Genomic DNA, 26,982 nt, shown 5'->3' with positions numbered 1-26,982 from the left:
GTCAGTAGACAGTGATTTCAGAGAGATTTGTAATTTAATGTTTCAGTGTAATACATACTTGTAGGATTGATTATAAAACAATATGAAATATCTTGAAATTGGCTGTCTTTTAAAATAAATTTTTAAGTCTGAGTTCTTTCATGTTATGGTAAGAATAGTCTTTTCATAGCACAAAAGGGGCTATATTAATGATGGGGTTAGTGTGCTGGACTTGAGACCAATTGATTTTGAGTTCAAATGATTTTGTTGGATCAACCAGGGTTGGCTGTTGTGGTGTGTCGTGGGGCAAGACACTTTGCTCCATTGCCTTTAAATTTAATATCCTGCTTGTGTTACTGTTTTAAAACACAAAATGAAACCAAACTAAAAATTCAAGGCACTTGTAAGATAGTGAATACTTTGGGTTTTGCTGTTAAGTTAGTAACATTTAATGCTTGCTTTACATGTGTGTTTATCTGCATGTATTCCCTTATTAAGGCTGCATCAGGTTGGAAACACCTTTGATCATTACTTTTGGTTTTGGAGCATTTCTGCATATAAAAGAATTCTTTTTTTCCCTTTTTTAATTAGATTTCTCTCAGAATCTGACAGCCGATGTGAGGGAAAATATTATAATGACTAACATCCTGCCTTGTGTGAAAGATCTAGTGACTGATGCCAACCAACATGTCAAGTCTGCCTTGGCCTCTGTCATCATGGGACTGTCACCAGTCTTAGGAAAGGAAAAGTGAGTCATGAATAAAGAGAAATCTCTTCTTGAGCTAATTAAAGTTTAGACTTGGTTTAGTGTTAGATTTAATTTTGTGGTGTGTGTGTGTGCATGCACATACATACAGGCATGCACAAACTGGGCTTTTACCACAAAAGACAATAGCCTGTCATTAGTGGGATAGGTGGGTAATACCTTTTTGTTGTAATACATGGTAGAAGTCACACCTGTGGCCAAATATGATGAAAAAGATAACAGTATTATGTGGATGGGACGTATTTCAAGTTGTGACTTTTTTCCTGGATTGTTGGTTCTTAGTACATAAGTTCGTGCAGAAAAATGAAATATTCATACTTCAGTATCTGGGGTTCTTGTTGCTTTTCTAGGATTATGCCAGACCCCAAAAATTTATGAAGGCTGTATATATACTTCTAGGAAAGTTAGCAGTGTTTTGATGAATTTATAAAAGTGAAATTAGGCATAATGAAACCAATAACAATCATTGGATAAATGATTTTTCAAGTTTCAATGATAACTCATATATATATATATATATATATATATATATATATATATATATATATATATATATATATATATATATATATAATATGTGTATAGGGTGTATGCTGTATCATAGTATACCACGAGATGTATACATTTTTCATTAAAAAGAAACTTGGCTTGCCGAGTTTCCATTTAATGAAAACTTTATATGAGTGGTATATGATTGATACAGTGAACATACTATATTTATTTTTTATTTATATTACATACAAATACACATACTTGTACTTTGAATGGAGTTACGATATACATGCCAACCATTATGCTTTTTTCACTAAATTACGCCTTATGCGTGAATGTACTCTGATGACCTGTTTTGGGTATATCCCCCTCCCAAAAAAATAATAATTTGTTTTCTCATTTTTATTAACATCCCATTAATCCCACAGACTGTATTCTAGAAAAGATGGCTTCTTTGTAACTACAGCATAAGAGTATGCTTGTCCGTAGACTTGCATGCACTTTCCTGATAGTATTATGTTCTATTTATAGATGCAGCCCTATTTCCAAGAAACAGACTGGATCTACTTTCAAACTTTTGACCTCAGCTTCTATTTATAGCAGCTGTATGGCTTAGTTAGGAGAGAACAGACCAGTTTTCTAACTTGTAATCTTTGCTCGCAGATTCTTTGTTCAAATTCATATCTGGTACAGAACCAGTCTGTATGTATTTGGCGTTAAAAGTCAAGTCGGATTTATACTAGTCGATGCATGCGTTAGAGCAAAAATGTTTTTCAAATGATTTCACAGATGGGTTAGAAAAGACGAAAAATTGATTCAGAGTTGAATACATGAATTACATATTACAGTGTTCCATTCTAGGGCAACTTCATGCCCCTTGCAGGCTGTGTGGAAAGGATTCTAATATTGGTCATGGTGGTAAAACAAAGAAACCTTGAATTAGCTCGTTTCACTAACTCCTGTACTAAGGTAACTTCTTTTTTTACAGCAGAACTAAATTGTGGGCACAAATTTGATAAATGAGGAGGCATTATATACCAAGTTCTTAATAGAACATGGACTACCCTTAGCGGTAGAAGACTACATTGGTCCTTTGTTCAATGGATGTTTCCTGATTCCAGAATTGCAGAAAATTTGCATATGCAAGAACAGTATCATCTAATATTGTTAGGTATTTAACAGAAGATATTTCACTTAAAATTGCAGAAGCCATGAAAATTGGGCCATTTAGTATTGCAACAGACAGGAGTAGTGCTTATGACGACAAACATTGAACCCAGTCTGTATAAGAGACTTTGACAACGAAAAGGGCAAAGTCAGAGTGCTCTTCTTTCATTACCAGAATTAACAGTAGATTCCACTGGAGAAAACATTTATTTATTTGCTTGATAATGCTTTGAATAAATATAAGTTGGCAGAACTGTATGGGGTTTTCAGGTGATGATGCATCAGTGATGACTGGAATTCATAAAGGAGTTGCATTCTATATTTTGAAGAATGTCTCCATCATTGTACATATCAGGTTGTCTCTGTCATATGATGCACCATGCTGCAGGAAAGGCTGCTGATAAATTAGAAGGAGAACCCCTGAAGTATCAAGTTGGCACTCTACCTGGCAATGTACTAGATGCAAACAGAGTTTATGTTTTTCATCTTATTTCCCAGCTAAAAGACCCAATAACTGGAAGATATAAATTTCCTTCTCTTTGTCAGGTTATGAAAGGAATATTGATTCTTTACCATTCTAATGCTGACTGAGAGAGATTGTTCAGTATTGTTAACAATAGATAAACTGAATTTAGATCCAGGCTTTGTAACCCAGCACTTAGTTCTCTACTGGTGTGCAAAACATTTATAGCCTCAGCTGGTACAAAGTGTTTTGAAATGCAGTATGAGAGTCTGTTGCTTTTTGAAGCTTAAAGTGTTATATATGAAAAAGCAGTAATTGAAGTTAAAAGTCCAGAGGGATAAATAAATCATATGTACATATGCTCATTGAATTTCTATTAAGTTATATGTGGAGTACTCTTTTTCTGCTCGGATTACTCTTTTTGTCCACTTGGATTAAACTTTTTTCCTCACCAGGGGTTGGCATGTATGAGTTACAATGTGCTCTGTGTAAATGTATTGACTGAGTGAATAAACTCATAACATCCCTGCGAGTGTGTCCGCTACAAAATGTAGTTCTACAATTTTTCTTGTCCACAATCACATATGCAAATTGATAAGTTGATTGTTTTCTTTTTTAGTTTCTATTCAGATTTATTAAATGAATATAAGACACACTCGTGATTTAAACATGAAATATGGTTTTTATGAAGAAATTAGTACCCTACAAACATGGTTAGCTTCTTGTACACTGAACCTGAACTGTCAGGCATTCATGTACTAGCTTATGGAAATTAACCTGGAATAGAAACTAAGTGAAATGACAAGCCAACAAGAGGTAATTAAAATATTTTAATATATTGACTTTTCATCTAAGTCATTATTCAGCTTTAATTACCATTTCTAAAGATTATAAAATTCTCTCTCTTTCTCTTTCTCTCTCTCTCTCTCTCTCTCCCCCATTGGATGGTTTGGCTAAACTATACCATCATTCATAGGTCCAGACACATTGTTGTATGACACAAGCAAAAATCCCCAACGCTCTCATTTTCATGAATTTTCACTCATATCTAGCTACAAAAATCCAGAGAGAGAGGGGGACAGATGCAGTGACCATTTGGACATTTTTATATTTAATATTTCATGATCGACTCTTAGAACATTACAATAGGTTTAAGAAACAACAGCAAAGCATTAAATACGCTTCAGTATGTGTGCTTCGTAACCGACAAATTTAACATATATGCCTAGTGTCAACTTGCGATTGCAACTATGTATCATTGATATTATGAACACTGTAGATAGATCCCAAGGAAAGCATAAACATACCGTTATGACGAATTAGATTACAGTAGGTTACTTGGTACAAGTTCAGTTTTTGTCCAGCGCCATGTTTTCTCTCTCACTCCAGATTTTTGGGTTTTGTTTTTACCTTATTGCACGAGAGGGGAGAGGGTAATGGAAAAAAGAAAGGATTCCGATGAATTGTGTACATTTTAATTTCATTTTGAAAACAGGCACTATTAATACTTTTTATTGTTATTTTCATATGTCATTTATGATTAATGAATTAGTAGAAATTCATCATTGATCTATAGGCATGCAGTTGAAAGAATGTTTATATATTCATATGGATGGATCACAATTTGATATACCAATAGTGATGGTATATCAATTTGCTTTATGCCAACACTTTAAATGCCATGTTATTTTTAATGTATGTGATATATATATGTGTGTGTGTATATATATATATATATATATATATATATATATATATATATATATATATAAAGAGAGAGAGAGAGAGAGAGAAATTTTCTTTCAGTATTTAATCAGTGAAAGATCTTTGAGAACATTATTTACATAAATGGTGGCCTAATAATGTTGTTGTTGTTGTTTTAGGGTTTAACGCCATTTTTCAGCACATGATAGGCCATACATGATGGCCAGTATTAATGGTGGAAGAAGAACCTGGGAAAACCCTGGAAAGAACCACTGACCCACAAGAAGCTACTGGCAAGCTTTCTCACATACCCACATTAGCCGAATCCAAGACTCAAACCCACGCAGACAGGTGAGATGGCAGTGATCCGTAACAGAGAGCGCTTTAGACCACTCGGCCACTCAGAGCCCCATCTAATAATGTAATAATGGACCAGTCATCAGACTTGTGAATCTAATGTCATATAATAATCTAGATACCGTTGGAAGTATTTTTTTCTTCATTATGCTCTCTTAAGAATTTAGAGTTTATTATTAATATTCTGATGTTTGGTGCTGCATATGTGCATGTAACATCATGTGCATGATGAGTTGGAAGCCTGAAGTTAATCAATTTATTTTACTTGCATGTCATAGGGGACATTAATTTCTTCTTTTTATATTTCAGCACCATTGAACACCTGCTTCCTCTTTTCTTGACACAACTCAAAGATGAGTGTCCAGAAGTTAGACTTAATATTATCTCAAACTTGGATTGTGTAAATGAGGTAATGTTTCCAGCTTTTGTTATTGTCTTTTGTTTTTCTGTCTGACTTTCTGAAGTAATCTTGCATAATAAACATTACATCTTTACAATGGTTTGGTGAATTTACCAGTAAATCAGAAGGTTACACAGTTGATTTATCCCAGAATTTTACAGTGCCAATATCTACTCTTCTTTTGTGAAAGAAATGCTTTTTTTTAATCTTAATTCATTTTCTTGTGACATGTGGTGTGTGTATATATATAAATGTAGTACCTTTTCAAACTGAGATATATTTTTTTCTTTAGTACGTGCTTTTTTTTCAAGATTCATGCTTTGTAGATAAATAGATGGCATTTGGTCCTGTAGTCTTCAACAATAAATCCTATTTTACAGTTTTTAGCTCTCCACCCAGAGACCATATGAACTTCTGGCATAGCCCTTTGCTGTTCATCTGCCTGTCAACATTTGCTATTTTCAACTTCTTTTAACCTTCTGGGCCATTTAGTATCAAACTCTGCAGGAGTATTTCTTTGGACATACTGTACCAAAATTGTTCTCACAGTGGTTACTGTAGCAGAAGTGTAGCTTCCAAAGCAGTCATGTGCAAAAACAAATTTTAACTTCTTCTCCAAAATAGCACAGATAGTTTAGACCCGACTTGATAAAAATGTTTCTTAGGACATGCCTATCAAAATTGTGTTCAAATTAGCTCTGCTAGCAATAGTGTGGCTTCTTTACCAACCAATAGACATAGCTATTTACACTTCTAGAATGGATAAGCCAGTTTTAACCAAATTAGGGTGGAATGTTTATTATGTTATTCTATACCAGATTGTGTCTGGGGGTGGTTCCCATTGCAGAGGTGTTACCAGATGGAAAATCTTATCATCATCATATCTTCAGAAAAGCATTGCCAATTTAAATCAAAACATGGAGGGGGCCCAGAGCGGTCTAAAGTGCTCACTGTTATGGATCACTACTATCTCACCTGTCTGCATGGGTTTGAGTCTCAGGTTTGGCCATTAAAATCGACAATAATTGAGACCGAATTCAAAAAGAAAGTGGAGCTTTCAATAAATTGTTGATTTCAAAATAGACTGAACCAGAGAAAAAAATATGTACACACCCTCAAGAAAGCTTGAAAGCTAAACCTTTGCAAAAACTGATTATAGTGCTTAATTTTTTTTCATGTATTTTTTATTTTTGTTGCTTCATTTTCACATACTAAAAGATTATAGAATTATCTAACCCAGGATCTGATAAGAGAGAATCCTCCTCTGACTTTTTGTATACTATATTTGTTATATTGAGCAGTTTAGTGCAGAGAAAATAAGCGATTCTAGTTTGCTTGCTTTATTTTGGACATCTTGTATATCTTGCAGTATTGTAGGCTATGACTGGTTATCATTCAGTTCATGTTAATAGCATGTAAATAAGCTGTGATATCACTGGATACCATTCAGGTAAAAAGACAAAACATTTATCTGAGCACTGGGAACATGCTTAAGAACAAAACAAACTTCTTTCATTTCATGCCAGGATGATGTATCGATAACACTTTAATATGCCATTATGAAATTGTATGTACCAGTGATACATAAATCACATTAGACTGAACTTTAGTGAAGTCACAAAAATACATTCTTGATTAAACTTTAGTGAAGTCACAAAATACACCTTAGATGGAACTTTAGTAAAGTCACAAGAATACACCTTTGATTGAACTTTAGTGAAGTGTTTAGGTATGATACTTAACCAGGATATTTTTTTCTCTAGGTGATTGGCATAAAACAGTTGTCTCAGAGCTTGCTGCCTGCCATAGTGGAACTTGCCGAGGATACCAAGTGGAGAGTTAGACTGGCCATCATAGAGTACATGCCTCTCTTGGCGGGACAGCTGGTAAGAGAATGCAGAATAAATAGAGTACAGAAGCAGATAGTGGTTATCAACTTTGCCATCTTACAGTGGTTTTATAGTTTGTAATTATTGTTCAGTTATTAGTCTTATTGATTTTCAGAGTACACATTTCATCCTTTTTTTATGAATGTCTCTGAAGCTGAGAGTTTCTTATTGTGGAAATGTGCCATGATAGTTTAATGCATAGATCTACAATTATGGATTCACATGACAGGTTCATGTGCTGAACTAACGAAAGGAAAATGCTTGTTAAAGGTACTTTTTACATTCTGTTTCTATAGTGTTACATAAGCATGATATGTTGATTCTAAAGACATTTTCAGCACTTAAAATACTCAAAGTATGCCTTCTATTATTTAAAAATCTCTACCGCAGTTTGACATTTTCATTTTGAAAAAATATCCATATTTGTTTTCTGTTACTTTCTCATTCACACAGTAATCTTAGAATGAATCTATTTGCTTTCATGAGAGTTCATAACTATCACATTTAGAGTTCGTGTAATATCAAATCGTATTCACAAATTCATAATTGTCATATTCAGTCAAGTGTGAACAGTGATGTGATGTGGAAATGTTGGATCTGAGCAAATTGCAGATACAAAGCAGAAATGTATGACTCGAATTTTATTTTTGTAAAATATTCGTAATTCTTTGTCATCTGTCAGGGTGGTTGTTTTTTGTTCATGCAGATATTATATTTTTATTGTACTTTCTCATTGCAGGGTGTTGAATTCTTTGATGAAAAGCTGAACACACTGTGCATGACATGGTTGGTTGATCATGGTAAGTCAGATAATCTAAATTAATACTTGCAAAAAATAACTTAATCAACAGTAAAGAATACCATGTTGAGCATATGTTTTAGTCTTAGTTTTGCATATATCTATACAATGGTGGAGTTATTGTGTTCCTATACTCGTAAATGAACATGTCAATGTAATACAGTGTCATTAGAAAAAGAATTTATTTTGGAATGACTAAGGTAATAACAAATGAGTTTGATCGAATCAAAAATATAGTTGCCGCTTTGTTGAGAGAAAAAGTTGTGAATTCAAGTACTCCCAGTAGCGTGTACCAATCCGACCCTCATTATATATTTTTAGGCTACATACCATATGTACTCACTTGTAAGTCTAGTCAACTGCAAACAACATTGCTCCTGGCCCCCTGTAGCTGTAACAATAACCCTGTGTATATCCAGTTAGATATTGACAAGCGAATAACTTTTTTCTTTGTACTCTACTATGGTAATTGATCTTTTTCAGGCTTAGCATCACAAAAGGGCTTATAATTGGGAAAGTATCTTAAATAGTCACAAGTCAGCTACAATCAGTATACCCTAAACTGCCATTGCATAATGTGCTGGCAGATCATTTCTGTGTTGTTTTTTCTACTGATTGCTGAATGGATGCAAAACTGCTGGCACATTATGCAGTGACAGATCTGGATCTATATAGTTTGTTGCTGGATCCAGCTTATATATGAGTGTAATATAGAGCAGTTAAAACTCAATATGCAGCTCTGTTGTCCATTCTTAGATCCCTAGTTTCAAGTGTTGCTTATTTAATTTTTATGTTTTTGCTTACATTTTCTGGTTTCCTTCATAAAGACTACCCAGTGTTAGTATCTATTGTCAAGAGTATGTAATAAAGGTTGATAGTACTAATTATATAGTGGATGTACAACGAAAGTCTTCCATGATCAGACTGCATTAGCTGGTTTCACTTGAGATTTTGTGACTGATTGGCCAACCTTGTCTCCACTATGGAATCCATAGTTCAGATTCATTGTGGATCAGAGTTCAAATATTTGCTTATATCATTAGGGTCTTGGACAAATTAAATAATGAGCAAGATTCATGCATGTTAATGAGGTTATTTTGCATATAATTGAGTGGGCTTCTTAACACTGATGGAGTGTCATATTGTTATCTGGTTTTGAGGAACCATCCAAGCTTAGTTGGTAGATTAGACTCATAATCCAACGGTTGCAATTTGATGCCAACTCAGGCCAACAGCTGTCAGCTTCCTTAGTGTATCCTTGGGAAAGGAACTTGGCTCCCATACCCTCTACATGTTATAACCAATAATGTTTTACAAAGGTCATTAAAAACAAGAAGCTTATATGTTTATATCATCAAGTATCTTGGATGAGCTCAGTAATGAAATGAGATTCTTTCAGATGATTGCCTGAGCTTGTCAACAGTAGCAGCTATATTTCTGATTCGATTTTGGTCAGACTCATTAAAATAGTGGTATGTTATAAAGATGTTGGATGAGTTTGTTATGACCAGATCTGTGCATATTAAAGATGTAATTGGATGAGATTGGCAAAGATTTGAGCATATTAATATGATACCTTGCATTTGATTGGCTGAGATTATGTAACTCATCCAATTTCTATAGAACTTGGTAAATGGTTTTTATCATTGAGACTTTTTTTTACAACCTAACAGCAATGGGTCTGTGCATATTAATAAAGTTTTTATCTTTAAAAAGAAATCTGCTTTAGGATATTTTAAAACGGGTCAGTTAACATGGTGTTAAGTCTGCAACATAAGTTGTATTCTTCCAATACTGCACTAGCCTGTTTGGTCAAATGGTCATTTGTCATGTTATTTACAGCAGATGAGTGATATTAGGCCAACTTGGGTCTCATGTTAGCCCTCTTTAGTCTAGAATAAATAATCTTTTTTATCCTTACATACAGTAATAGATTTTTCTTATTTACTCATGTTAATCAGCTGGTTTTTTTTGCACATGGTGGTTCAGATATTAGTGTAGATTCCTAGCCAGTGGGTAACATAGTCAAATCATTTGAGTTGGATTTAGAGTTGTATTATGTTTTCTTGGCATTTACCTTCAGTTCCCTGGTCATCAATCCTCAGCATGTTGGCAAGAGGATTCATGATTATTTTGGGTAAACACCTTGTCCAATTTTAAGAACTCGTTTTTCATGTATATTTACTTCAAATAATTGAACACAGCAGACCATTTATGATCCTTGCATTAAGTAACTTGTAAATACTGACTCATACTTACAGTGTATGCGATCCGTGAGGCGGCCACTCAGAATCTGAAAAAGCTGGTGGAGAAGTTTGGCATGGAGTGGGCTCAGCAAACTGTTATACCCAAAGTCCTGCAGATGTCCCGTGACCAGAATTACTTGCATCGTATGACTTGCCTCTTCTGTATCAATGTGAGAAATGCACTTTTGGTGTTTGAAATCGATATCCACATTCCCATTTCACTTACAGAATTTTGGAACAAATAACAAATACATTCTTGTCTCATTTATTTGAATTTTTTTTGTATCCATCACTTATTTGTGCCTTCATGCATATGAATAATTTGTTGTGTGCTTCTAGAGTAGATGCATTTATCCAAGCAATGTGGTAATTTGCCATTTAAAAAAGGAAACATTGCTTTTGTTTATCAGTATAATCATACATTTTGCCATGATGTTTCTGTTTCATGTGTTGGTACTGGTATGTTATGATAATTGTACCAATAAACAGGGGATACTCAAAAACTTGACATACATGATGGGAGTGGGTTGGATATTTCTGGCTAGAGAGAGAGAGCACTAGTAGTTCAGAATACAGAGGACGTCTTTCTAACACAGAGCTTATATAGCACATATTTTACTGGATCACAGGCCCTTTAAATAATGCTACCATTACTCCATCAAATACATTACCTGATCACATTAACATTAAGATAACTTTCTCTGCTAGCTCTGAATCCAGCCCTTGCTAAAAGACAAAATAAAACGTCTTCTGTCTATATAGCAGACAAAAAGAAATAACTCTTACAGGTTAATTCCCCTTCCTGCAACTGATGGCTATCATACCCAACTGTAACTTGTTTTGTCATTTGCATATTGCTGGAAACATAGAACTCCAGGAATCCAATTTCTTCTTTATTTAAATTAAACTATCTGTTTTTATTTTATTTTACTAGTATAGTAAGTCAGTTTTATATGGTGCATGTAATATTTTTTGAAATCCTGGTGAATGTATTCATATGTTTGCGATTATGTTACTGTTCATTATTTTCACATGATTTCACTGTACTTATCAATTATTATTCATATAAATCCTTTCGATAATGTGGTTTACATATATGCTCTAGTCTGTGTCTCTAATTTATTACAGATATGACAAGACACAGAAACAGTGCCAAAACATACTGTATACAGGAATAAGCTTGTGATCCCACCAACAAGGTGTGAGGGCTCATAAATAGGGCCATACCCATGAGGCTTGCAATCAAATACTACTGCATATGAAGCATGAGGGTTTACAAGCATGTACGAGTATCATTTGTCTCATTTGTGCATGTTAATATCATGAAACAAGCTGGACATGAAAGTTTGCAGCTTGACCAATATGGCCCAAACTGACCAAACCACACCAGGTGGATGGATCACAAGGCATGTATTGTCTCTCTCAAATGTTGTTCTGACTGCTGACAAACTGGTCTAGCCATATGAATGAATGGTGTACAAGGAGGTGAGAATGCAAGAGGCACAAGAGATGCCCCTTTAGCTTTTCAGTGCAAGCTCCTATCTGTGCATGACACTATCAGGAAATGTACAAGAGCAGGGAAGATTTTTGCCAGAAAAATTGCAGGGGTGATGCTCAACAACAGCAGGGTTTTGATTAAGTTCAATATAGTCAGTCAGAGGCAGAGAGGGGAGAGAGAAACATTTTCTTCTTTCCCAGCCTTCAGCCAATCATGAGCAATAAGCATTGGCAGAATGGCTATGGATTTCATTAGCCCAACTCCCTCCTCTATTATTATCCAACCTTAATGACAGAACTCCCAAACAATCCTTATGAAGGTGAACATTTTACAGAAGAAAATCCAGTTTTTGCATGTAAATGGCATAGGACACAGTATGAAAACCGCGTTCACAAGGCTTCAACTCAGAAAGCTTCTAGTTGTGAAGTTTTACAGCAGATGCGATAGATCTAGGCAGGCTCAACCAATTTATTCTGCCCAATTTCAAGATGTAGATGACAAGTACATTCATCTTTGTGTGATGTTATGAGTTTGCAAATAGTGTTGACATGTCTGACATGTACTTCCATATACCAAATCATACGGCATCATGCAGATATCTTACTTAATGCTAGGGGCGGGGAGGTCAATGTAACATTTCCAAACACTTCCCTTTGGCCCCAGCCTAAGCCCCAGGGCCTTCACAATATGTTCAGGACATCTGTCACAGAGATAACAAAGTTCCGTGATGACCCGCTTAAAAAACAATCAGCACATTTGATTTTTCCCAACATGGACAGCCTTGCTGCCTTGTTTATCTAGTTATGGTCAATGCTGGAAAGTTGGAAATTATGTGTCAATTAGATTTTGTCACAAAGCAGGAGATACAATTGCCATCATGTGAAATGAAGTAAGAAATTCCTAGAATTACATTAGGTTGAGAGATAGCAACAAGCCTTTGAGCTGCATAGGGTTTGGAACTGAAGTTTGTGCAACTGTTTTAAACGGATTTATGATGTATGTGTACTTTAAAACTTTTCAGATGAACATAATGTCTACTGTCGATGCATCAGGTTGGAATACAGAATGTTATAAATACACATCCAACTTGATGGTAGCTGTACATGATATTTTGTTGCACCTTGCTGAAAACTGATCAGACTTAAAGAAAAAAATCATCTGCCTTTCTGAGACAGTCTTGTTAGGGTTGGCAGGTCTGCTGTGGAAATAAAAATCATTCTTAATGCCTCCCACACCAAAGTGGAATGCATCCATTAAAACAGGTTCCTGATAATGCCTCACAATTTGGTTGCAATGACATATCTCAGAAAAGGGGAGAACAAAGAACAGTATACTTTCTCCTCACAATATTTTTATACCTTCATTGGTACTTCCAATATCAGGTAATATTCAAGTCTGCAACATACCTGCCCATCTCATTTTCCTTGCTGTTGTCAAGGGGTTGTCTTCTGTGAATCTTCATCAGGTCTGTGCCCTTAGGGCCATCTGATGAATGACCTTTCCCAACCCCAGAAACACAGGACTTTAATACTCTTTCAGTCCTCTGGGAGGTATTGTGGATATCCCTCCATTAGTCTTGATTATGAAGATAATTCAGAAATGAGAGGCGCATATTGCAAATAGTTTTGATTGCCCCACTAAGATGTAAAACATGCAGATCAGTGATCTGCTCGAATTAGCAACAGATGTAACCAGACCAGATGTAGTGACCTTCACTCCACTCATGCTGTCGAGATCATGACTATTCTATCTCCAGAGGAACTCCTTTATGCAAGGCACTTTTCAGGGATGTGCTGATCAGAATGGAGTTTGGAGCCTTAGTCATAGAGAGGATTGCATCAGCTGAAGATATCCACTTCAAAGACATTTAAGGGGTAATCATGTGTTGTCAAAGACTGGTATCTTACCTATAACATCACACAGCTCTCAGCAACAATTCCCCAATGGCTAACTTCTTTCTCATTCTCACTGAAGACAGTCAAGGGATATTGTTCAGTGATCTCAGACATCATGGAAGAGACGGCTCTGGCCACAACAAGGAAATCTCCCCAACTTGTGGTCCAATTTCAACATATCTTGACCATGCTCACTCACATTATTCCCAGTTGTAATCTTGGATTTTTGAAATGGCCAAAATCATCCAGGTTTGAATCACCAGCTTTCACCTCACTTAAGTAGCTATCATACAAGACTTATAGCACATGATAACACTAGTTTTAACATGAGGAGTGAAAGATCTAAATGTGATATCCATAGTCTTACCTAGACACAGTTTCTTTCCAAATGTTAAGTCATTCTAATAACAAAACATTGTTTCCTTTCTAAGAAGCGGTCACTGACACTAGTCAACCATCAAATAAATATTCACTCCCTCTCCTTGATCTGTCAAGAAAAGCAGATCTGCAGGACCCCATAAATGCCTTCAAATGCTACCTGAGATGTACACACATTATCTGCATCAACTCTAAAAAAAAAACATTTCCTACCACTGAAGGCTGGAATGCAAGACATAATCCTACAAATGCTGGCTGTTTGGCCGAAGAGAGTTATTAAATTGGTGGAGTAACTTTCACATATCAGGTTCTAATGGAGATTTCAGCTCACAGAATATGAGTGACTTCCAAGATACTTCCCTCAAACATAGTCTCTTAATTTGGAACATAGCGGACTACATTCTTTAGCTTCCTTTTACGTAACATGGCTTTGCTATGGAGACAACAGAATGTTATTATGCCGCACATGTAGTGATCACACCCCTTCATGAAAGCACAACCTTACAGATGGACCCAGACATGAATTTGCCACTTCCACTGTATGTGCCTGGAAAACTTTTGATGATGAGAAAATAATCGGGTGCAGAATCCTACAGGGATCTGCCATACACATGTATAAACAAACTGTCTCTTTTTGTGCTTAATTAACATTAGGAGACATTCATTCTTTTAGTATAGTAATCATGCTACTAGTGGGTTTGGATGCTCAGGATTTCCTCTAACACTTTTTATCCTCATTTTAATGTGATTAGGTAGTGTATTTAATGGAGAAAGCAAATTTCGTTTTAAATCATACTAACCTCACGTTACTAACCCACTCTCCTTAACCACAATACGAGGATCCTACTACAGGTTATGCTCAGTTTAAACTGGTTACAAAAAGGCATAACAGTAGCCACCAAGCAGATTGATAGGGAAGTTAACCTGTGAGAGCTGCTTCCCTTTGTCTACATACAATGTAGGCAGAAAGATGGGAGAGGGTTATCGTCTTTAATAGAGGCTGTATTCAGAGCAAGTTATCCTGATGTTAATATAATCAGGTAAGTATTACAGGAGAAACATCATTTACAAAAAACTTGTTTTCCATCAGGTAAATATTATTGGGGAAATATAATGTACTTTCAAATGTGCTTTCCATGAGGAAAAGAAATGTAGTTATTGTCTGTCATGATTACTTACTAAACAATGTTTCATATACTTAATAATCCTTGCCTTTGATATATGAATAATTATCAGTAACCAGAATAAACGTAAATAAAAGTATTAATTTTCCACTAATTTCCATGTATGAAAATGATATCTTTTAACATCACTGTACCAATATTGGCCTATTTTCTGTAATTTTACTATCCACTGAGATTTTGGGTACTTAATATCTTAACGGTTTTGTGGCCAAAAAGATGCATCCTTGGGCAAGGTATTTTACTCATGTTGCCTTAGTGCTAAATAACCTACCAGCAGTGCTGGGCGTAAAGCACCAAACTAAATTGGTCACCTCAAAACATTAGGAATAAATTTGTTGGAAAAATTACTGCCCTTTTTCAGTGAATAATGTGTGCACAAAATAGTACAATACTGCTGTTTTCTAATGATATGCAGTGATAGCACTATTGCCTGCCATAATTGCCAAAACAGAAAAAATCATTTCAGGTCATGATTAATTTCTGTTAGAACTGTAAATTTGGTTGTGAAAAGTATTTTTCTCCTCATTGCATCTAATTTTGTAATGAATAGTTACTGCTGACTGGTAGTGTAACATATTTTTAGAAGTTGTACAGACTCATTTTGTTAGGAAAAAGTAGGCAAATAAAATAATTTACTATTTAATAATATATTCATTTAGTTCTAACAAATATGTTTAAAAAAGAGGGAAATAAAGCATTCAAGAAAAGAACAATTAAAGCAAAGACTAAAGCTACATGAAACCAGATTTTGTATGGGAAACATCTCAGTGCTTTTCAATTAACATGAATAATCAGACATTCATGAGGGGCCCCCGAGTGGTCTAAAGTGCTCTCCGTTACGGATCACTGCCATCTCACCTCTGTTTGCGTGGGTTCGAGTCTCGGATTCAGCCAATGTGGGTATGTGAGAAAGCTTGCCAGTAGCTTCTCGTGGGTTAGTGGTTCTTTCCGGGGTTTTTCCGGGTTCTTCTTCCACCATTAATACTGGCTGCCATGTATAGCCTATCGTGTGCTGAAAAATGGCATTAAACCCCACAACAACAACAACAAGACATTCATGAAGAAATTTTCTTGACTACTTTCGAACTCCTAGTGTTTGGTTGATTAGCAATGAATTTTGACCTAACACTCCATTGCATTTAAGAGTATGTTCATTTATAATTATTTAATCTCTTTAATTTCAGTTACTAGCAGAAGCAGTCGGCCCAGAATTGACAGTAAAGTTGCTTCTTCCCACAATACTCAGCATGGCCAATGATAATGTGGCTAATGTTAAGTTCAATGTGGCTAAAACATTACAAAAACTTGGCCCCTTGCTGGATCAGTCGTAAGTTACACATATCTTGCCTCACTGTTATGTTTTTTTGCCCCCACTATATCATTTTGGCCTATTGTGTTACCATTGTCCATGAATCTGTCACATCAAACTCAGGCTCTGTGTTTAAGTCATTTTTCTGGCACATTTGTAAGGTATATATATTCATTGAACATATTTATGGCTTCTTTGTTTTTGTTGTTCCTAATGTCACATTAAACAATTACAGATATTTACAGTGTCAGTGTTAAAAATTTATGGCCTTATTAAATGTCATGTATACTTTGAGTTTTAAGATATAATTGTTGTCATACATCATTTATCAGCATAGAGTCTTTGTTAGATTGTATAGGTTTTTTTAAGCTGTTTTGCATGAATTGCATAACCATGAGATATATGTATGTAAATTTTCCAAGGTGTTGGGAAGGATCAGTCCTGCCACTTACTGGTATTATGAAAATGGTTGAGCTTTGGTGAAAAGAATAAAACCATTAGTCCTTATATCTGGAGAAAATATTTTGCACTAGTATGGTTCTAATTACCTATGTTGATATGTATATTAGAAAATAACATCATATTATTCTCAGATTTATGAATTTTTTTTAATTCATTACAGAACTGTTAATCAGCAGATTAAACCCTGTCTGGAAAATCTTAAAGCAGACAAAGATTGTGATGTACAGTATTTTGCAGTAGAAGCATTAGATGGTTCGTATCTTTGCAATTAGCATGCATTCTCTTTCATTTGCACTTAATTAAACACAGGGGATACTGGTTTTATTGCTTGTGGATTGTACTTTATTAATCTATGTTTATGGATGATATTGTTCTTTTTGGTACAGAAAAATGACATTCTAATTGGTACTTAAATTTAAGGATTAAGGAACGGAGTTCTGTTGTTTTTTTTATAGACAACCACTACTGCCATGAAAATCAAGATCTCCCAGGCTGAAATATTTTAGCTAAGAAACTGAAATAAGTTTTATTAGAAGTTTCAATAAGACCCACATTGCAACTTTTCACATCAAAACTCAGCAGTAGACAGAGGTGCTGCAGCCTTTTGATGTCAATGCTAACTCTGTACACATTAACTGTCATTTGATGCCGCACAATAGCTGGTACGAAATGTATTCTGGATGGGTTCTCTGTTGGACTTAGTATCTATGGCAGTCCTAAAACAGGCTGAGAACAGTTTATCATCTCCGACCTCGATTCCAAAGTGACATGAGTGGGAGTCTGTTTCCTGAATCGTATGAGTCCTAAAAGGAGTGCAGCACACCCTGGCCAGTGTCATAATATCAGCAACATAAAGTGCTCTCCACTTCCTCCTTTCTGAGGAATACCACAAAGCCAAGCGAAGATCAGAGCCATTCTCTTCTAAACTTCTCGATGGTCAGATCATTGATATACACAGTCAAGGCACTAAGACACAGATTTCCCTCACACACAGCCACAGGCATAAGGACAAACCTTTGTAGGAAATAAACAAAAGAACACCCCATAGGCACAGACAGTTAAGCTGTCCTACTGATCCAACACCCATAGAAGACCACATTTCTCCAGAACAGTTATCTTTCTATACTACCCTACCTAGAATTAAAAAATCCACTTTCTCTTGTCAGATATCATGGTTATGAGAAGTTTCCTATTCTTCCAAATGGGAGAGTATTTGCCATGATGATCAGTGGACACGGCAAGTGATTTCAGAGAGCCTTAATATCACATTTAAGTGCATTGTCCATGGTCCCTTCTACAACAAACATCCTCAAAAGCCAATTCAAGGCAGACATGTTAATGTGAGAAATCAACAGTCTTCTGAAAAGGGTGGTAGAGATAGCTCACAATGCCAGTTCACTAGGATTGTTTTCAAAACAGTTCTTTGTCCAAAATGTCAACGGCACTCTTTGGCCAGTTGTAGACATGAGCCCAAAATTGATTTATAGGCACCACATGGTTAAAAATGGAGACACAAGGTTAGTTTTACATGCTGCTGAGGAGGGAGACTTTACTATCTGTATAGACTTACATGATGTATATCTGCTTATCCCATTTCACAAGTCCAGCAATTTCCTAAGGTTCACTGTCAAAGAGACAGTTTACCCGTCCAAAACATTCCCATTTGGACCAATCATCAGTCCCTTCATCTCAAGACCTGGTGAGAGCCCTGAAATGGTACCTGCAAAGAGTTGAGCCAGTGCATCGTGGCTGACCCTGTCTATTCTTAACTCTCAAATAGAGAAAGGACATGTCACCACAGGTACTTTCATCTTGGATAAAATGGGTCATCCATACCATATATCACAAATTATACAAGATCAAATGAATTTTGGCTCATGAAGTTAGGGCAGTTGCAACAAGTATTACATTCGCACAAAACTCCCATAGCTGATATTATACAAGCCATGAGATGGCGGTAATCTTTCTCAGCTTTTACCTTGGAGATCTTTCATCTCAAAAGGCTCAGCTAGACATTGTGGGCATATGGCAGCACACAAGAGATTACCTTTCCAGCTTCATAAAGACATGGTTTCACAAGTAATGCTTGATATGCTAGAGGGAGCATTTTTCCCCTTTTCAATGCCACACACAAGCATATAAAGTCTATTCTCTAACTTGGTTATTTATCTAGAAGCTGCCTCACATACCATAGGGGGCCGGAGATAATATTTCCAGGGTAAAGGGATTGAATTTTCTCCACCTCTTACCTATGGTACATATGTATGATCAGATAGTAATTTGAAGAAGAAAAAACTAATTTTTCTTTGATCATGCTTACCCTTCCAGCTCCCCACGGTTAAATCCATATACAGAGCATTCCACTCTGCTACAGTAATAACTGAAATGTTCTCAGGATTTAACACCATTCTTATATCTTCTAGTTTTTTAACTAAAACATTTTTGTCTGGGAGGGCTGGACTAAGGTATTAAGATCAACAAATCATATTTTACTAGAAGAAATTGGTTTACCATCGTCGATCAAAGTATTAGCACAAGTTTGTTATCACTGCTCCACCATAACTACTTAAAGGATTGAATGAAGTTTTACACATACATTCAAAGGTCGTAGTTGGTCTTAAATTATGCCACTTGGACTCCAGCTTGGCGGCCAGAAAAGGCATTATAAAACTTTTGTTATTGCTACTCATTCTTTTTGGGTGGTCATATTAACATGGGATTTTCATTTAAAAACTTCTTTTATTGTCTAGTTGGCTTTACATGAAAAATATGGGACCATCATGGTAACCATGATGAGATTATTTGAAATGCAACTCCTAAATGTAAATAATGGGGTGTGTTCTCCAGCAAACTTTGTATGATAAAATTAGCGAGTCCTTCTCCTCCTTAATAAATGGTCATATCAACATGGGGTTTTCGTTAAAAGATTTCTTATGATGCAGTTGGTCCGGTCCTAATTGAAAATGGCACTGATATTATATACAATATGGCTATTTTGATGGCCAGATTGAAACTCTTGCTACAACTTCCTCCTGAATTAGGATGTCTGGTAGGTCCTAAATGAAGATGGTGCTGATATTACATCCAATATGGCCACCATAGAGGCTATCTTGAGAGCATTTTTATCGCTAAAGAATATCAAGAGTTGGCATCAGTGCTCGGCAGTTAACAAGAAAAAAATGGACTTGGATTTGTGGAAATTCTTTTTAAAAAAAAACATTTTTATGGTGTTTTTATGGCCGGACAACATGAGGAGATTATTTAGTGCTGAGCCAAGTGGAGGAAAATATCTTGCTTAAGGACACACCAATGTTGTTGATTTTGACTAATCTGATGGTAGGATTCAGACGTGCACCCTTTCTGTCATGAATCCAGCATGTTAACCACTTGGTAACCTATTATTTTCAAGTATAAACTATTATTTGTTTGGCCTCTATTTTGTGGTTTATGGCTTTTACAGAATCCTGATAATTGGTACCTCACAAAAAAATGGAAATCAGAGTATTGTTATGTAGCCTTACTAAAGATCAAGGTATGGCTGCTTGGTTATTGTAAGAATTCATGTTTTATTACCCATCATGGCATGGCTATTTAGTTATTGTAAAAATTCATGTTTTATTATCTGTCTACCAAAACTCATATTATTTATTCCATTCCTTGCTGTTGTAATAACATTGTAAGTGGAAAATAGTGTAAGGAAAATAAATGAAGTTTGAGGATTGCCAAACAGATCCTTTTTGTCATTTACAGAGTACATGATTCATGTATAAAGACTCATGCTGTAAGAGTCATTGAGTGGATCATTTTTCGTCAGTATTAAATAGGAAATTAGTACATCAAAAGATGGTGTTCAAAAAGAAATCTTCTGTAATTGAAAAGTGTCTTTTTCTTGTGTTATCTTTTGTGATGATTATTTTTTCCATATTTTTTTTTTCAGCTCTAAAGCTGTCATAGAATGGAACTGTAGTTACAGGCAGGTATGTATTATTTCAGCATGAATGTTCCTTCAAAATTTAAAGATGTACCTACATCCCAAAGTGTCGAAAGAGGACTGTGAGTGAGCAAGGAATGTTTGTGCTTTGTAGCAGGTGTCTTTTAAAAACAAAATGTTTGAAAGAACTTTTGCTTGAGCATTGTTTATTACTGCTGACAAAACTCCTTCCGCTTGGGGAAAAAATCTCGGAAAATTCAAGAGCAGGAAAATGCTAGGAGGGTACACAGGGCAGCATGTACCACCAGTAGTGTTTTCCTTTACAAATGTTCCTCAGTTTGTGTACTTGTCATCATCAGTATATATTCCCATTCTTGTATAAAACTAGTCTCCCATACATCCTTCAAATAGTTTGGAACATTAGTTACTGGAATCTATTTAGATTTTTAAAAGCCAGTACAGGTAAAACCCATTATAACGTGTTTCCACTTATAACACTATGACAGCATGGCTCCCATTATTTTATTTAAGGTGGCGTCTCTTTTTAGCATTTTACTTACATGCTCTCAGAAAAGCCGATATTTGTATACCTAGCAGATTTATAATCTCAGCACTGAGATATATTTATAATCTCAGTCAATGACACCTGCTCTGGAGGCCTTGTGGTTAGAGCATCCGACTCAGAAGTATGCGGTTGTCGATTATAACCCCGGCCGAGTCATACCAAATACTTACAAAAATGGTACTAACAGCTGCCTTGCTAGGCACTCAGCATGAAGAGGTTAGTGTTAGGACTGGTTGGCCTGGTGTCATTATTATGTGACTAGGTGTGACATCATGCTACATGTCTGCGGAATGATGCCCCAGTGCTAGACATCACTATAAACTGCCACGCTGCAGACATCTTGGCGACATGACTGAAAAAAAATGTTAAAGCTACGTTAAAAATTCTAATCACTACACGCACACACACATCTCAGCACTTTATTTAATGTTGCCTTAACTTCATGATGCACTGTTTCCACCATATTGGTATGTATACAATTCAAAACAAGTGTATTTTATGTCTTATGAAAGACGGTGAGCAAAGTAAATGATATAGGATCAAGACGTTAATTAAATCTGATGACATTGAAATTTCAATGCACATTTTCTATGGGGAAGTTTTTCAGACCTGTGCAACTTTGTTCATAGATTGTTTAATAAGTTCTTTCTTCTTCCAACATTAGACCTTTATTTAATGTCTCTCTGATTCTAGTTAAATATTGCATTTGGGTAAGTTTCTGAGGCATTGTTCATTACAGTCAGTCAAATCTTTATGTGGCTTCACCTTCATGGTTATGACATACCACCCATAGTAGATCACTGACCTGTATTTCAGACATAAATTACTTCATTTTCTCCTGGATTTTCTCATGGTCATGCAGAAAAGGGGTTGGCAGGATATTTAAATAACATTAATACAATTCTATTATTTTTATTATTATTATTATTATTATTATTATTGTTATTATTATTATTAAACATATATATGCACTTTATCACCTAATTTATTTATTGTCATTTCAGATTCAGATTCACAGTAGTACAGATTGCATGGGATGGGGTATTGTCTGCTTTGAGATGTGACCCATGGATTTAGTGGAACTGACAACAGATTACTGGAACAAGAAATCTTTGACATTTGTCTTTTTAAATCCAATTTATTTTTTGCTAGTTGACTTGTGATCTGGAACATTCAAGTTGCTAACATTTAAACTCTAAATTGATATCTGCTCCTGGTTGAAATAATTCTTGGATTTGTAATAGAATTATTCTGGAACAGTTGTTTGAAGACGAGGAGTGTGTTGATAGTACACCTGTACATAGGAACCGCATGTTTTCTTACTTTTGGTAAAAATTAAACTTCTGTTAGCAATTTTTCTTAAAGAAAGTTAGCACAATGTTCTGCATCTTTCACACAATGCAGAAAGATCAATCACAGTATGAATTTTTTTTATATTGTTAACTTGCAATTAATTCCTTAATTGTTTAAAGCTGTATTGTCCACCCACAACAAATTCTTTGTTGTTTGGGCATACAATTTGGCTTTTTAGGCCAGAAAGATTTGTGATTGCACTATCAGATCATTGTCCCATATACCATTTGATTTTGCCATTAAACTATAAAGAACTTGCTTTCTCTGTCATAAGCTGTATGTGTTATTAATTATCAGTTCATTATCAACTTTTAACTCATACAACAGGTTTTACTGTTTTAGTCCTTTTTAATTTCTGTTTAGATTCTTTCTTGGAAGGAAAACTTGAAATCTCATTGCTGTAATATATAATATTTACAAGTTTACTAGATGAATAGAAAATTTACCAGATCATTGTACCACATTCTGTAAAAAATGATTGAATTAGACATTAGATTCTCTAAAACAGTAGACCTGTATAGTGTTGGCTTTGTAAGATGAACTTTTGCACAGTTTAACAATTGTAAGGTGATTTTTTTTCTTCTTCTTTTGTTTTGTATTGTCAGCTATATTTACATTCAGTGTACATAGTGATGCAGTAAAATTTTACAGTATGAACAGTGAAGCCTGTTGTAGTCTTTTATCAGTGAATGCCTTGTTTAAAGGTAGGGCATAGATATTGCTTTTATTCACCTGACCAGTAACATCATCAGAATCTGAGCTTTTGGTTAACATTTTTCCTCACAGACTTAAATACCCAATTACTTAAGACATGTTTTCTACACCTGAATTGGGGTAGCGATTTAGTGCAGCTGTATATCCAAATATTCCAGAAACTGAATGAGTTATTGTTTACCATTTTTCCTCCATGATTCTCTGAAACAGGTTGTTAATCTGGACTCCTTGTTAATCCAAACAACAGAAATTGGGACAAAGTTTCCAGATTAATGGGTTCATTATATTTATTAAAATAATTCATCATATGCATTAGTTCAGGAATGGAAATTGCACCCAAAATGTCAGACTACCCATCCTCTTTCCATCTGCTTGTATTTTTTCTATCATGAATACCATCATTTTTCATAACTATAATCTTGTAACAATGCTCATCCATCCACAATTTGAGTCCTACTGTACATACCTTCAGTAAAATTTGCAGGCATGTTTTCCTTTGCAATTACAGGAAACCCAGACATGATTTTTATCCATTTTAAAGAGGAATTCCGCATTTCTCCTGACTTGAATCAGATTTTGCTTGATATATATTTTTTATATCATCTCGAATCCGTTTTTTTTTTAAACTGCCTGGTCCCATTCCAAAACAACCCATGTAAATTATTTGTTCCATATATTAGCTCACGACTCTCGCAAAGAGTATTCTAATTGGTCAAAGGTTTAAATTCATCTTTGTGTAGTGGAAACTGATAGCAATGGAAAAAAGGATGCTTGCAAAACATTGCGTCACAAGTAGTTGAGAGAGACCATGACACGAAAAGGTTAGATAAAGGTTAAAAAAAAGTGTATGAAAATGGGAAGAGCTGGAGCGAAAAGTTGACGGAAATTTAGTTGGTCAGTTTATAAGAAACTGAATGCTAGAGGACTGGCATTTTGTGACCTCTGCAAGAAAGATCTGAGTTACGGTAATCGAGTTGTAAGAATTTGGAACAGCACCTACAAAAGAAGCTGCATGCCGAAAAATTGAAGCTCAGAAGGCATCTGGAAAAAGTGCAGTTAATTACTATAAGAAGATTTCTTGAATGAGAGAACAGATGTAGCCCTCTGTCAGAATATGTGCACTGCATATCACAAATACAAGCACCAGCTTGAAAGGAAAATGTCACTTGCTGAGAAGGAAAAGAAACAATTGCACATTGAGACAAAAAAAATCAGTGGTGACAAAAAGGAAGGTTAAAGAAATCTTTGCCAAAGCCGCAAAATGAGCTCAACTGGCATGCCAGGTATAACGGTACCAATCGAACAAACCCAGGTGGGTGGAGCATAAGGTGTAGAGAACATTGTATTCAGAAATAAACAACAGAACTAGCTGTGATTGGTGCATTGTATAAGAGTTATACTTTGTTAGTCTTAAAAAAAAAGTTGAGCCTCTTGGCAAAGTGAGATTATCTTAATTCTTATCTAGATCATATTTTGTATTTTTTTTTTAAAATTTAAAATGTAGTACACATGGCTGAAAATGTGTATGTTGTTACTAGATAACTCTTACCCCTGTCTAGTTCCAGTAGAGTTATCTCTCTTAAATGCAATGGAGTACCTGATTTTGTCCTTGTGAAATTGACAATCTAACTTTGTTCTCTATGACAGTTTGTGACATGCATGCTTAGGTAGGGTAGAAAGTATATTTATTTCACAAAACATTAGCATTGAGGTATATGGAAAATCAATTGGTATCGTGATACCACAAACAGGTTGTGTCCATTGGAGAAAAAGATAAGTGAAAGTATGGGATTATTTGTACATAATTGATATACTTGGGTGTTTATTTTATAGATTTGTAATGAATTTATATATAATTGATGTACTTGGGTGTTTATTTTATAGATTTGTTATGAAAAGAGAGTAGTATAATGTATTTGCTGCAGAAATTGACATTATTATGACTTAATTACGATGTGAACACTGACATATACATGAAAAACTTCAGCAACAATAGTATTGGAGAACAAATTGATGTGACAATAAATGTTGTGAAATTATTCAAGTAAAGTTTAACATTTTTGGTAAGTTTATTAGTTTTCAAATGATTATTTACCAGGAGCAGTTTTTGGACCCCCAGATGAGAGGTACTGCCCCTTGAGACCCCAGTGGGGGAGGACCCTCAAACCCCCCCCAAAATGTTTTAGACCTTTTTTTGTGGAAGATCATAATCATGTCTGGAAACCTATCTATTTAGGGTCCAGAAGTCCAGAAGTCAAAGGCCAGGGTCATTGTAACCAACCAAAAGAAAAAGGTTCAGAAAAATAACTCTAGTACCTCACAGACCTCATTCATTTGGATTGTTTGTGTAACCTTTCAATTCATGATCACATAAGAAATCTTGATATGTACAATTACATTAGCACACTTTTCAATGTTTTTACTTCGAATATATTCGCTGATTACATGAACATTAGGGAAATTAACCCTGCTACACAATAAAATTTGACTTTTCCATCTATACCATATAAACCAAGGGCAGAAACTCTTGTCCACTGCCTCCCATTGCTGCCACCATGTGGCACAGTTTTTAAGATTTTGCTCCAGTGCTTGCAACAAAGTGGTGAAGGCCTTCTGAACTTCTGTGACTACTGCTATGGTTTTCAACCTTCTATCCAGAAATATGGTAGTCTAGTGTGGAATCTGCTACTGATGGTATTTATTATTTTTTTGTTTTGATGAATATTTGTGTGAATCTTGTCACAGTTTTGGACCAATTTATTCTGACCTTGTGTTTCAGCATAGTATTGCTGATTCTTGTTATGTTTCAATTTTCACTGCATGATGATGAAATTTGCCATTCTCACATTCTTCTATGCGATTGTCAGATTCAGAAATGTGTTGCCTGGTGCAGTAGGAATGATGCAGTTTCTTGAGTCAGGGAGATTTATGCTTATGTCTGTCTCACACCTTGATAATTTTGACCTTATTGGTTAGTGTCCTCCCATTATAGGCAGCCAAGTGGGTGTATGTGCCGCAAATGTATGAGCATAGCCTTCGGATTTGTCAATTCAGGCACATGATTGTTTTTTTGCTGGACCTTAATGATCAGTTCCATCATACCATGGTGCTTTATGATGCCATTCCAGTTCCCAACCAGCCTGTCGAGCCATCTGGTCAACTATACCTAGTGCACAGTGACTAGTCTTACATACAGGTATATGGGGCATAGATTGTGGAAATTGGAATATTGCTTAAAGGATCTGTTGATTTTTATCATGCCTTAGGCATAGCCAGTACCGGAGCCAACCATACCACCATCCATATGATTGATGCTCATACCAACCAGTCAACCATTGAGTCAGCGAACTGTATCATTAAAACATTGTATGCATCCAGCAAGTCGTTTGTTCACAGCATCCTCATTGGCACAGTACTGCAGTACATACAGA

At 35.4% G+C, this 26,982-nt stretch overlaps 1 protein-coding gene across 1 annotated transcript in view; it reads left to right on the top strand.

Annotated features, from left to right (window-relative positions):
- LOC149794300 (uncharacterized) overlaps nucleotides 1-23,096 on the top strand; it is a 39,534-nt gene extending 16,438 nt beyond the window's left edge. The window contains exons 9-17 of the mRNA XM_089968457.1: nucleotides 571-727; nucleotides 5,238-5,337; nucleotides 7,092-7,214; nucleotides 7,957-8,017; nucleotides 10,278-10,432; nucleotides 16,402-16,544; nucleotides 17,149-17,240; nucleotides 20,926-20,965; nucleotides 22,489-23,096. Coding sequence (XP_089824583.1) covers nucleotides 571-727; nucleotides 5,238-5,337; nucleotides 7,092-7,214; nucleotides 7,957-8,017; nucleotides 10,278-10,432; nucleotides 16,402-16,544; nucleotides 17,149-17,240; nucleotides 20,926-20,942 — 848 coding nt within the window. The 3' untranslated portion in view covers nucleotides 20,943-20,965; nucleotides 22,489-23,096. The remainder of the gene's footprint in view (nucleotides 1-570; nucleotides 728-5,237; nucleotides 5,338-7,091; nucleotides 7,215-7,956; nucleotides 8,018-10,277; nucleotides 10,433-16,401; nucleotides 16,545-17,148; nucleotides 17,241-20,925; nucleotides 20,966-22,488) is intronic.
- Nucleotides 23,097-26,982: the final 3,886 nt, after the last annotated feature.

The sequence above is a fragment of the Sinohyriopsis cumingii genome, chromosome 8 (genome assembly GCF_028554795.1).
Source record: "Sinohyriopsis cumingii isolate HCF-2022 chromosome 8, ASM2855479v2, whole genome shotgun sequence".
Lineage (NCBI taxonomy): Eukaryota > Metazoa > Mollusca > Bivalvia > Unionida > Unionidae > Sinohyriopsis > Sinohyriopsis cumingii.
The sequence above is the reverse complement of the archived record's forward strand: the minus strand, read 5'-3'. Positions and strand labels throughout refer to the sequence as shown.